The following is a 14,151-nucleotide window of genomic DNA, read 5'->3' on the forward strand; positions in this document are numbered from 1 at the left end:
TGCATATATTTTTAAAGGTTTTCACTATGTCCAAGATGGACAATTTAGGTTTTAATCTAGGCTACATATAGCATATTTAGGAATAATTCCACTTTTAACATTAATTCTATAATTAATCTTGAATGAAAATCTAGGTAAGCGATTTACATGATGTGAATTTAAACTTTTTGAATGTCAATTTGAAAGACTAAAGACCAGACGTGTGTTTAAAAATAGCTTGATTTTATAGGCTAAACAGCAATTCTCCAGTTAGGCTATATAAATAAGCTTCGATTGTTTTCATTTTGCGGGCGCTCTGTATCTTTTTATATGTTTGGAGCCGTCGCAAGACAGTTTGCTTGAGTCTTTAACAACTTTTGCCTTAGTCTTAACAACTTTATTTATGAAATGGGAACATTTATCTTATTTAACGCTTCGCTCGATCGCAGTTTAAATGGGGTGTAAAAGTCTCAAAAGACTAAAGAATGGAGAAAAGCGCGTTGAATGACAAAAGCCGAATTTCCATGAGAGTTATTCTTTAGTCCTGAGAGGAGGTGCACTGCAGGTTTATGTTAATGACTGTGTGTGTGTGTGTGTATGTGTGTGTGTATGTGTGTGTGTGTGTGTGAGGGGGAGAGACGCGCACGCACGGAGCCATTTTGTCCTCATTTAAAACTTAACGCGGATAATGTCACTGCGCTCCATGGATACCACTCTGAGAAACTGTCTTTTCTGCTGTTTAATTCTACAATGAAGGATAAAAGAAGGCCGAAGCGTCGGGATAAGGAGAGTTGATGTGTTTCTTCTGGATGTTTTGTGGAGTTTCACACCATGGATCTTGTAATGTGTTGGTTATTACTGGTTCACCTTCTCCTATGCGCTCCTCTCATGGGATGTTTTGACTTGCACCTTTCGGAGACATTACATTCAGGCGCCGTTTTGGCCAATTTGTCACTGGGACCGGGTTGGACGTATAATATAGACCGGACTTTAACTTCCAAATACATTGAGAAGTTTTTAAAAGTGGATTGGAGAAATGGAGCACTGACTTTAAATGGAGAGGTGGAGTGTGCGCGCTCTCCTCAAGGCGCACAGCCTCTTTATATTAAAATTAAATCTTTAAGAACTGTAGGACTAGTTAACGCACACTTTAATGTATTTGTGCACGGACGGAATTGCGTCTTCAAGTATAAAAGGAAGAAGGACCAACCTGATATTACCTTGGATTGCCTTTATAACTTGGGAGAAACTTCCTGCTTTTCTCCAGGTAATTTACTTTTAAGTCTTGATGATTATTTACCAGTCTTTGCACGAAATTCTGGAATTTTCAGCTATTCTTGTTCCTCAGCACATTTCAATGTCTTTGTGCGTAACGGGACTTTATTTGTGAAGGACGCGTACTGTATGGAAACGGATTTCAGACCCTTTACAGATACCATTCAATGTACGGTTCACCATTCAAACGGTTCTGTCTTCTCTATGTGCCTTAAATTCCGATTCACATCAGTTCAAAATTCGTCACTGGAGTATTTGCAACACGCGTCAAATCAGTGGAAGTCGAGAATCAAGCGAGATGTGAACTCTGCGCCCCAGTTTCAGTTACCGAACTATCAGGTCTCCGTGCCTGAGAACGAGCCGGCGGGCACGCGCGTCATCACCCTCAAAGCCACTGACAGCGACCCTGGAGAGGCGGGGAAAATCGAGTACGGTATGGAGGCACTGTTCGACAGTCGATCCAACCTTTTTTTTCGCATCGACCCTCAAACTGGCAGCATTGAGACCGTCGAGCAGTTAGACAGAGAAGTGAAAGACACGCACATCTTTAAAGTCACCGCCACCGATAACGGCACGCCAAGACGCGCGGCCACATCCTACCTGACCGTTACTGTTAGTGATACCAATGACCATGGTCCCGTTTTTGAACAGAACGAGTACAGGGTAAGGATACGTGAAAACCTAGAGATTGGTTTTGAGGTTATAACGGTGAGGGCCACTGATGGGGATGCACCGTCGAATGCCAACATGATATATAAGATTGTAAATGGTGAAGGTGTTAATTCTGGGTTCGAAATTGATGCTCGGAACGGTCTGGTGAAGATCCGACTTCGTCCTGATAGAGAAACCATGGACCAGTATCAGCTGATAGTCGAGGCAAATGACCAAGGAAAGGACCCTGGGCCCCGCAGTGCCACAGCCACGGTGCACATAACAGTGGAAGACGAAAATGACAACTATCCTCAGTTTAGTGAGAAAAGATATGTAGTTCAGGTGCCAGAGAACGTAGCGGTTAACACTGAAGTGGCCAGGGTAAAAGCTACCGACCGAGATGAGGGCAACAATGCCAAAGTTCATTACAGCATAATTAGCGGCAACGTGAAGGGGCAGTTCTTCATCCACACCCCTACAGGAGCTATTGATATCATAAACCCTTTAGACTTCGAAATGATCAGAGAGTATAATTTACGCATAAAAGCCCAGGATGGAGGAAGGCCTCCTCTCATAAATGGCTCAGGTGTGGTGGTTGTCCAAGTGGTGGATGTGAATGACAATGCCCCCATGTTTGTGAGCACTCCTTTTCAAGCCACTGTTTTGGAGAATGTGCCTATTGGATATTCTGTGATTCACATTCAGGCCATTGATTCTGACTCTGGAGAAAATGCACGTTTGGATTACAGTCTCACAGACACAACTTCTGGCTTTCCTTTCACCATTAATAACAGCACTGGCTGGATAACAGTCAGCGCTGAGCTGGACAGGGAAACCACTGAGTTTTACACATTTGGAGTTGAAGCCAGAGACAATGGAGTTCCAGTACTGTCTTCCTCAGCCAGCGTTAGCATCACAGTCCTGGATGTGAACGACAACATCCCTACATTCACTGAAAAAGTGTATTCCCTTAAAATCAACGAGGATGCTGTTGTAGGGACCAGTGTATTATCCGTAACGGCGCGGGACCGTGATGTAAACAGCGTGGTCACCTATCAAATTTCCAGTGGTAACACACGAAACAGGTTTGCCATTACAAGTCAAAGCGGGGGTGGGCTCATCACACTAGCACTGCCATTGGATTATAAACAGGAACGTCAGTATGTCCTGACTGTTACCGCTTCAGACGGCACACTTTTTGACACTACACAGGTGTTTATCAATGTAACCGACGCCAACACTCACAGACCCGTGTTTCAGAGCGCAAGCTACCATCAGACCTTCAGTGAGGATCGACCCATTGGATCAACTGTTGTGGTGATTAGTGCAACGGATGAGGATACAGGCGAGAACGCACGCATTACTTACATCATGGAGGACAACGTGCCACAGTTTAAGATAGATCCGGACACTGGTGCCATCACTACACAGATGGAGATTGACTATGAAGACCAGGCCTCCTACACATTAGCCATCATTGCCCGTGACAATGGAATCCCACAGAAGTCTGATACTACCTATGTAGAAATCATTGTTTTGGATGCCAATGATAACGCTCCACAGTTCGGGAGGGACAAATATCAGGGTAACGTGTATGAAGATGCACCAATGCTCACCAGCGTGCTCCAGATATCTGCATCAGACCGTGACGCGGGATCTAACGGGCGGGTGATCTACACGTTTCAAGGTGGGGACGATGGCGAGGGAGATTTTATGATAGAGCCTTATTCAGGAATAATCAGAACCAATCGGAAGCTTGACAGAGAGAACGTTCCAGTGTATAACCTCAAGGCCCATGCTGTAGATAGAGGCGTTCCTCCACTCAAAGCCGCAGTGGAGATCCAAATTTCAGTGTCGGACATAAATGACAACGCTCCTGTTTTTGAGAAGGATGAACTCTTTATCTACATCAAAGAGAATAGTCCAGTGGATTCAGTAGTGGCACGAATCACCGCCATGGACCCAGATGAAGGAACAAATGCTCAGATATTGTATCAGATTGTGGAAGGAAATATCCCTGAGGTCTTTGACTTGGATATGTTTTCTGGAGACCTAAAAGCGCTGGTGGATTTGGACTATGAGACCAAAATGGAGTATGTTATAGTTGTACAAGCCACGTCTGCTCCTCTGGTTAGCAGAGCAACCGTCCACATTCGTCTGATTGATGTCAATGACAATGATCCTGTCTTGCAGAATTTTGAGATCATCTTCAATAATTACGTTACAAATAAATCCAACAGCTTCCCATCTGGGATTATAGGAAAGGTGCCTGCCCATGACCCAGATGTGTCAGATAACCTCAAGTATAGTTTCATTGAAGGAAATGAGCTGAGTTTGCTCATTCTAAACCCGGATACCGGAGAGCTCAAACTCAGCAAAGATCTGGATAACAACAGACCTCTGGAGGCCAGCATGAAAGTTTCTGTCACAGGTGAGTAAATACCTCGTTGCAGCTTTCAAATTGGTCATTGTTTCTGAGGAATGTACTTAGAAAGCAGGGAGATAAATAGGATAAAAGGTTTAAAAGCCAAGCTTATTTCATTATACAATGTTTTTTATGTATACATCTCAGTTTAAAAAGATGGTAAATGAAATTTATAAAGAGGTTGTTCTGATTTGCGGCATGTTCTCAGCATGTTTGCTTCAGGCATTTATGGTGATCCTGTTTTTCTGCTCATGAGCTGTTTGTTGAAATTGTTGTGTAGGGGAAAAATTATTTGTTTGTGAGAATGAGGTTTCAGCTCACATTTAAAGTCATCTTTCATTTCTTTGATGGCCAAAACCTGCCTGTATTCTGTTATAACATGCTGCAAATGCATTATGTTGTATCTGGCGACTTCTTGTCACTTAATGTCAATTGCATTGTGGGCAAAATGTTCATTTTTTTTAATTATATTTCATGGATTTCTAGACACTGACAATAATACCTATTATATTAAATATAATATATATATATAACGTATTTATTAATGGTGATCATTTATTCCCGGAACAAAGACTTTTATAGTTTTAAAATCAAACAGATAGGCATTTAGCAAATTTGGTTTTATATGTGAAATAGCTCCTAGTCAAAATGAAGACTTTTTTCTGCTTAGGAAGTTGAAAGTTGATATTCTGTGGAATTTTTATGATATAGTTGTGTGGTGCCTTACAACTGGGCTATAACTGTTACAGTGCTGTATCACGTATGTATTTCTGGCAGATATCAACCTCACATGTAATGCCAGCCTCATCGAATGGCATCAGTTTCTTATATTCCACTCTTTATTCTATCCTCTCTTTGTATCTCTCTCCCTTCCACACTTTCCTCTTCCTGCTCATTTGCAACTCGCAATTCAAATATATCTCACAGAATGCAGCTCTTGTCTGTACTTTGTGGCTTTACGGCTTTGTCTTTGTTGGCATGATTGCTGCTCCTCATCTGAATGTGCATCCTCATGGTCATTGTTGGGGTCGTAATGAGCTGCATTCATGTGTTGTTGGCTCATTCTTGACAAAGAGACATAGGTGTGCATCGCCATAGCAGCTGCCACCGTCTTTAACCTCTCAATTCTACAGAGAACTCCCTCTCTCTGTCCTCAAATAAACTAATGCCTTTTATATCTTGGCCAGACCCACATGTCAGATGTTAGGTAACCATTAACACTGGTTATGTGACCTCTTCACCTCCAGCCCAGGGAAAAGGAAACAGCCCTTAAGGGAAAACATATGACTGCGTAGATGGATTTTAACAATAAAATAGTGTATATTAGTCAATGTAGTACTTTTAGCTGACAAAAATGATTACATTTTTAATAAAAATTGCTTAGTGAAAAAGAATGTCCTCATGCTAACATACAGTGATTTTGCAGAGCTGAGCAATGCCGGTAATGTTGATAGCATCGTTCCGATAATGTGGTCTTGAAAACATTTGTTGGAAACTGTGAGCTTATGTAGGAATGACGTTTGATCACTGACTTTGGGATTTGGCAAATCAGAGCACAGTCTGAGACATTGTTCAGATGTCTTCAAAATGTTTAAAGGATTAATATTTGGACAAATAAGATTAATATTATTATTATCATCTCCCCAGCGTATTTGAAAAGCAACAGACTCCATTTTCTCTCCATTACATTCCATTGCTGTTTAAGAGATGCAACTGAGATACTCTCATTTATGACTTTCATTACATTGTTATCTTTTACTTCTAAGCAGGTGTTTATTCTTTTGACTGAGCTTTAATTGTTTAACTACTTAGGGACACACCAGAACTCCCCGAAATCCCGCTGATAAAAGAAAGTTAACATTCTGGTCAAAACAAGGGCCAGTCTACCCTAAACCAACACTGGTGTGCACTGCAAATTCAACGAAGTGTGGGCTGTGTGTTTAAGTAGTAACTTAATCTCCCTTATCTGTGTCAATTAACATTCAACAAGCCTTTTTCCTTGTGAGGGGAGCCCTCCAAAAAATGTTGGCGCTTTTTTTAGCCATGCACCTTTGTGCTTTGTTTTACTGGATCAATACGGGTGATAAGACATCTGTTGATACCTTAAGCATCAAGAATGATGGTGCCAGTTTTCATTTACACTGGTGAAATAGATTTGGTCAGCCTTGTTTGATGTCTGCATCTTTATACTGTGATTCATGTCATATATAAGGAGAGGAGGGGGTGTACATCATCACTTCTTGATTAATCCTTTTCTGCCTCTGTAGTCGATGAGTCAAGCTTGCTGATACATGCATACTTTAGAGTGGAGTGAGCTTCTGCCCCGAAGGCCACCGTGTCTTATGTAGTTGACTGTAGCCCACTCGATGCTACAGGACTCGCATACCTTGACTTTGTAACAATTTATTACCAAACTCTCTGAACTTGTAGAAGACTTAGCTTCCATAAAAAGATTTTGAGTTAAGGTTTGATGATTGCATTATAACTATTATATATTTTATATATATACACACAAATGTTACTATAAAAAACATATGTCATATTTATGTATAACTTCTAATAGTTTAAAACCATTATAATTTTAATTAACAAATCTTAGCCTAAAGTTTGTAAAATCATACTATTGGTATTTTCAAATGCTTTTCAAATACTAATGGACTCTCGTTGGCTGCTTTTCTTTACAACAAATCAAAAGCTTTTAAGATCACAAAAAACATTACGCTCTAGTTAGTTCGCCTAGAAGGAAAATGTTGGTAACAACGACAGCACCTATTGACTTGCATTTGATTTGTGTCTGTACAATAGAAGTAAATGGGTACTGCCTTTGATCAGTTAACAACATTCTTCAAAATATTTGGTAAAGTCATGCAGATTTGAAACATCAATGATGACAGAATTTTCATTTTTGGGTGGGATATGTGTGGTGAAATAAAATGTAAATAATATTACACTTGCCCTTGTTTGCCCACTCTTATTTGGCAACCAATCACAAATTTAAACCATCCACATTTTTTGGATGGTCTTTCTCTGCATCTGCTCTGTGCAGTGAGTGGGCAGCAGGGAGAAACAGTGCATTCAATTTAGTATATCGCAGCTGACTTGTCAGTGAGTCCAAAATAGCGCTTCCCAAAATCGGTCACTGTTTAGACTTAAGAAAATGAACATACATCTGTAAATATGCATAGTTTTTTATCACGGATGCTGTGTGCTCTGCGCAGGACTAATACACTAATATTGGTTAAATAACCGCTCTTATAATGTATGTGTACGATAATTGTTCCAAACGATGTGGTAATACGTGGAAGTGACGTAACAGCGTTTAACATACAGCACTAATGAGTCACGTTTAATTACTAATTTATGTACTTATTTTAATGTCATGTATTGTATGGGTTGTGTGAGAATACAGGGGTCAGGGTATGTAGAGCTACCCGGCTGTGCTCTCAGATCTGCTCTTTGACATGTACACAGCAGCTGTAAGAGAGACATAGACTAATCGCTTCCAGACTGCCCTGAGCGCTCCATTCGCTGTCCCCTGTCATCTAGATGTCATTAACAGAGAAGATCTCCACTCCAGGTGTGTCTTTCCTTCTACCTTGTCAACACATGACCCTCTGACCTCTGACATCACAAACATGTTGTGGGTATCAGACGTTCTTTCTTAAAAGGACAAATCTAGTTCACACAATCATTCACAAATACATCTGAAATAATCACTACTTTTAAGGCAGATAATGCTGTGAATTAACATTACATATCCGGATGTCTAACTAATGTAGATGTAACTATAGTGAACTAAACTTTTTACCTTATATGAAGAAAATGTGAGTAGTACTTGCCCATGCAAAACTCACTTAAAAAGGCAATAAAACACCAGTGACTGCATAGCAACGCCTTGGCAAACAGCCACAGCATTGCTGTGTCACTAAAGTATTCTGTAATTTAATTGCATTAGTATAGAACAGTATGCAACTACCCAGAATACTATAGCAATAACCTATACTGTAAAACTGTTGCTGTAATTTGCAGCAGGTTTGCCAGAAACTTACTGTAGATTTAATTTACAATTTACAATGTACAAGGATAAACTTACCTATTTTATTTATTTTCTTTCATAAAACAAGACTAATATATTAGTATATTAATACTAATATATTAATATATTATATAAAGTGACAAATATATGTCACTTTGCTAGGTATTTATCGTAATTTAAGAAGTTTTAAATATTTTTACAGAAAACAAGAAATAAATGCTTAGTCTCTTCTTGCTCATTTTGAATTTCAAAAGTCAAAGTGTTTTAATTTTGATTAAAGTAACTGAAAACAGTACTAATTGGAAAGTATGTTAAGTAGTAATTTAATCTACAGAAAGTTTCTGGCAAACCTGCTGCAAAAACTATGGCAAAGTTTTACAGTTTAGAAGTCTTTATGATATTAAGGTTTCCTTTATTTATATCACATTTACACTCTTACAAAATAAAGGTGCTTAAAAGTTTCTTCACAGTGATGCCATAGAATAACCATTTTTGGTTCCACAAAGAACCATTCTTTCAAAGGTTCTTTGAGGAACCATCTCTTTTTTACTTTTATATAATCTGAAAAACCTTTTTTGCCACAAAGAATCTTTTCTTTAAACAGGATTTTTCTTCAGATGGTAAAGGTTCTTTATGGAACCAAAAGGTTTTGCTATGGCTTCAAAAAACCTTTTTGAAGCACCTTTTTTTAAAGTGTACATGCATTTGGCCCATGCTTTTTACTGTGCATTACAGGTATACATTTACCAATATATTCCCCAGGTTTTAAACCCGTGGTAGGCATAGTTATCCATTGAAGTTTAACATTTAGGATTAGTGTTTGTTCAAATCCCTAACACTAAGGATGTGGAATAGTAAGACCGTTGCCTTGGCAGACATCAACAAATAGATAGTCACTGTGCCTTTGCCGGTTTTGCATAGACATAACAAACAGACTCAAGGTTTTGGTAGGTTAAACAAACTCCGTTTTGTCAGTCAAGGCAAATTACAATACTGTCACTAGAAGGCATTTCTACAAATCGTTTGCTGATCTTCTGAAACCGTGTATGTCCATAATAGATGTTTTTCAGGAAATGGAAAAAAAAACTAGTAGTGGGCCGTTAACGGCGAGACTCTTATCACGCGATAATAAATGTCGCCGTTAATCTATTCTCAAAGTTGGGTTGGGAGCTGGGTCTATACTACGCAAGCTATGATGACTTTCACCTTGATATTTTAGCGCGGATGTATATCTAGCTGAATTGCACTGTACCAGGCGAGAACGAGATTTTTCAACTCGCGTGATTCGCTCAATTCGCGTCATTCGAGCCGCCTCATCATCTCATGACCAGGGCTTCATTCGCGCGATTCTCGCCGCAAGTAGGTCTATCACGTCTTTGCATTGACTTAACATGTAAATCACTCGCGCTTGACGCGCCATTCGCGTTTGGTCTGAACACAACACAACATAACGTTACTGTGAAATTACCACATCAAACGTGATGTGCTAACATGGATGCAGCTTTGAAGCCGCCGGGTTTGCTTCAGGGAAAATTTATTTTTAAGAAGCTTCCCAATGGAAACATCGACAAGACTAAGGTTGTTTGCACCTTGTGCAATGCGAAATTGGTTTAAAAAAAAACTCAAAAAATACTCTCAACAGGTAGTGGTCTAGCTTTAGTTGAAACCAGTAAATTTGTATTGGCGCCTAATGTATTATGGCTCCTGTATGACATATCGCTTGTTGCTCCCTAACTCTTTGAAAGTCACTTTGGATAAAAGCGTCTGCTAAATGACTAAATGTAAATGTACTGTAGGATCTCTTCCAGTCTCAAGTACCACCTAAACCCAAAGCATCCCTTAGCTAATGCGGAAGTAAACACAAGTACATCTTATTGAACATAATTTATTTTCATCACCAATTATCATAGTAGAACAGCTTTCTCAAGCAGTTTGTGATGCATTTTGGAAACAGGAGATGAGCCCCTGGTCTAATGCGCCACCTCGCTTGAGACACTCGTGCTCAAAGACTTACTTTTAGTCATTATTTGGGTAGCACACATATTCAGAATGCCTTCGGCAGAATTCAAATGAGCCATTTTAATCTAGATTAATCTTGATTAATTCCAAGATTAATCTAGATAAAAAAAATTAATCTATGTCCACCACTAAAAAAAACACTACTTTTTAAATTATTATATACTGTGTTAGGAATAATGCAATGTTGACAAGCACTTTTTAATACTTTTTATTGGGTAGATATTTGCAAAACCCACTGACAAACATAATGGGTGACTTACAGTATAATAATGATTAATGGCAAAAAATGAAAGTCACGAAATAGTGAGATATTAGGTTTAAGTAGGACAGCAGCGAAATACTTAAGCCACCCCAATTTCATTCCAATATTTTACTTAATGGCTTATTCTTATGAATAAGATCAATTTAATTTATAAATCTGTTCTCTTTACACCCCAGTGACAGTTAAGTTTTGGGGACTTCATTGTTGCTTTTTCTGATATTCATATTTTTTAATGAAATCAGGTTAGGATAGAAAGGTCTGTCATCCGAAAATAAAAAGTCTGTCGTCGTTAAGTCATTTTCATGTATCTTCTTTTGTGTTCCTCTATAAAATGGCTTATCTATCCCTTTAACATTGCTCCTTCATTTTTTGATCTTCCTTGTGCTATATCTGTTGCATGTGTCTAGAAACTTTTATTAGATTACTGAGGCACACTGTGTAGGCACTGTTCTCTTACCAGTCTTATTTTGGTGCAGTTCCTCTCGAACATTATCATAACAGCAAAATGGCCTGTACTGTATCTGCGATACTAGCAATTTTGGCTAACCACAGGTTAGGATTTCTTTGGGATTTGTTTGCATGCTCTGAAGACACAGTCCTTTAAAAGCAAAGGCCTAGACGTTTGTTGTTAATAAAGACGATGATCATACGTCCTCCTCTTAACACCCCTGTGCTTTGAAAGCAGAATGCAGTCTGAGACCAGTACATCTGAACATTAATTGAGCCGAAATAACAATGTGTGCTGCCTTGCATCGCTGTTAAATGAGCTGGAAAGGAATTTGATTCATGTTTAATCTTGCACACTCATTTGAAGGTGGAGAGAGAAGAGTGAGACAGTGACGAGATTTCAAAAGAGTGCCAAGATGAGCACACAAAAAAAGAAACAATAAACCTCAAACTTTGGGTCATTCTGGGATAGTTTACACAGAAATATGGTTTTGGGATTCTCATTTGTGAGCTAATTTTAAAATTTAGTTTGTCATTCGGTCTGATCTAGCTGTATTTTAGGAGTGGAAACCTATGATTTGAAACTTTACTGTAAGTAAAGACAGCAGCTGTGGCATCTTGTTGGTTACCACAAAAAAATATTTTACTCATCCATCAATTCAAAATGGGATAACAACAAAATGTGTTTGCAATGGACTTCTTTGAAGTTTAGCCACTGCCGTGATCAAAAAGTTTGGTTTCTACAAATTGCACAAACTAAATTTAAATTTTTTAAGACAATGTTAACCTAGCAATGTTTGCACGATGGAAGAATGGAACAAGACCGTGACTACCCATAAAGTATTGTTTACATGCCCAAGTCTATGCTCATGTTTATTATGAGAATATCATCCACCTATAAATGGTAAATAATAAAAATCATATGAACTTTAATATTTTGTTTTTTAAACGCTCCAAAACTCCTTGACCCACAGACTTCCATTATACAGGTCAGTCATAAAGTGCACTGCAAGTTATTTTTGTTTGTCTTTTCACAACTGATAAACAAGTCAAACTTATTTTCTGTGGTCACAGACAGTAATTGGAGATCTTTTTAAATATTGAATTTAAGACATTAATTGAATTGAGACCAAAATGGATTTTCCTTTAAAACTCAAGGAGCTATGCCCATATCCAGCTTGACCGGCACAATGGAGGAGATCTGGAACATAAATTACAGGTCTTTTTCATGTGCTGCCTTTTGATTTCTGGGCTTGTCTGGAAATGGCATCTCCCCAAGGCAATGCTACTAAGATCTGAAAGACCCTTAGCTTTACCTGTGGGCTCAGAAATGTCAGTGATGTTAGATGATGAATTCTACCAAACATCAACTTTTGCCAATTCCAAAAATTAGTAGGCATCACAGAGTTAAAAGCAACCTACTCAAACAGAAATCAAAAGCACACTTGAACTGACAGGAAATCCCCTGAAGCATTTTTATTGAATGGGGAATTGTAGATTTTCTAAGCCTCTTTAAGTGGACCTGCAAACTCTCACCCAGGATTAAATGGCGGTGTATTCACAGAGTATCACTAGTTGGGCTGTCCAGCAGGTTAGGTTCTTCAAAGTACATTTTCAACCCTGTATACCTGACCTGCGAGCTAATGTGAATGTCCAAATATTAGGGCTTAGATTTTGGTAGACGATTTCGCACAATTCAGATGTGCGATTCTCCAGCTAGAAGTCAGAAGGGGAACCTGTTCGCGTGTAACTCAACACACTTTGCGCTCTATCTCGATTCTATTCCACCACACATAAAAGACATCTTTGTCCCTAACACTAAGGGGCTGGAAAAGCATCTATTTCGGCCAACGGCCTAAAAGTGTGACGTTACTTATGTTTAACATTTACTGACCAGATTGGAGAAATATACTCTTAAAGAATTATGGGAAAATTAAAATGCCTTTCCCCAGATTTAGGCTTTCAAAAGGCATGATTCTACTCTGCATACTTGAACTAGCAACCTTTTTCTACCATGGCTGGCCTGTAATTCGATAGCGTTGTTAATACAAATGTATGACAATGCCACTATTAAACAGAGGCCTGTATTTGATACCAAATCCTTAAGCCCTGGCTGTTCTATCTAACAATTTGAGCGACATGCTCTTGCTGTTGGGGTGTTTTTGTCATTCGACAAGCCACAAAAGACTTACGTAGAAATACAATACTTGGGTTGTCATCCAATAGGCATTAAGCTGTGCATTGTGGGTGAGATTACATCAACTCTGATGAAGACAAGGAATTTTCTTTATGGCTAAGTTGTACAGAATTTGTTTCGGCGGTTTGCTTGAACAAAATGTTTTTTGTTGAGAGATCATTAAAGTTTTGTTCTGAATTGTTTTTAAGCCGTTCAGACCTTTATGGGAACATGAATATTGTATTTTGACGCTGATGAAAATAGGACGGTGAGGTATAGACTTAAAGTCTTTTTAATGCGTATCGTTCACAAATTATGAACAAACTCATTTCTGTTTTAGCTACACAGGAACACAAATATAAAAAAGACTTACAAAAATAGCCAAGTTATTAGAGCAATGCACTAGCAATGCAAAGGTTGTGGGTAAGATCCCAGGGAATACACATACTGATAAAAGACATGTATAGACTAAAAATGCACTGTAAGTCACTTTGGATAAAAGCGTCAGCCAAATGCATAAATGATGGATTGATGGATGTTGCCCAAATGTCTTAGTGTTTTGAGGTCTTAGTTTTTTCAGACTACTGCAATATATTTAACATAAGACACTGTCGGTTAATTTACAATAAGTACAGAGTTGACTACTTGACTAAAGTCCATAGGACAAAGTCTGAGCTACAGGGGAACACAGAGAAAAATGTGAAAATTTGAAAAAAGTTGAAAATTAACCAAAGTCATAGAGGCCTCCATGGTATTTTCACAATTTATTCTACGTTTTGAAGCGCACTTTGTACTTTTTTTAACCTTGAGGCTAAGCTTAGCAAACATACATGTGTTGAATTTGTTGTCATTTAGAGAGGGTGCAGGCACTGTTTTAGAAA

At 38.7% G+C, this 14,151-nt stretch overlaps 1 protein-coding gene across 6 annotated transcripts in view; it reads left to right on the forward strand.

The window, feature by feature from the left end:
- Nucleotides 1-654: 654 nt before the first annotated feature.
- Nucleotides 655-14,151, forward strand: part of celsr1a (cadherin EGF LAG seven-pass G-type receptor 1a) — a 78,866-nt gene continuing 65,369 nt past the window's right edge. For all 6 annotated transcript variants that reach the window (XM_056747904.1, XM_056747902.1, XM_056747903.1 and 3 more), the window contains exon 1: nt 655-4,336. In XM_056747904.1, coding sequence (XP_056603882.1) covers nt 811-4,336 — 3,526 coding nt within the window. In that variant the 5' untranslated portion in view covers nt 655-810. The remainder of the gene's footprint in view (nt 4,337-14,151) is intronic.

Source organism: Triplophysa dalaica, chromosome 5 (genome assembly GCF_015846415.1).
Source record: "Triplophysa dalaica isolate WHDGS20190420 chromosome 5, ASM1584641v1, whole genome shotgun sequence".
NCBI lineage: Eukaryota > Metazoa > Chordata > Actinopteri > Cypriniformes > Nemacheilidae > Triplophysa > Triplophysa dalaica.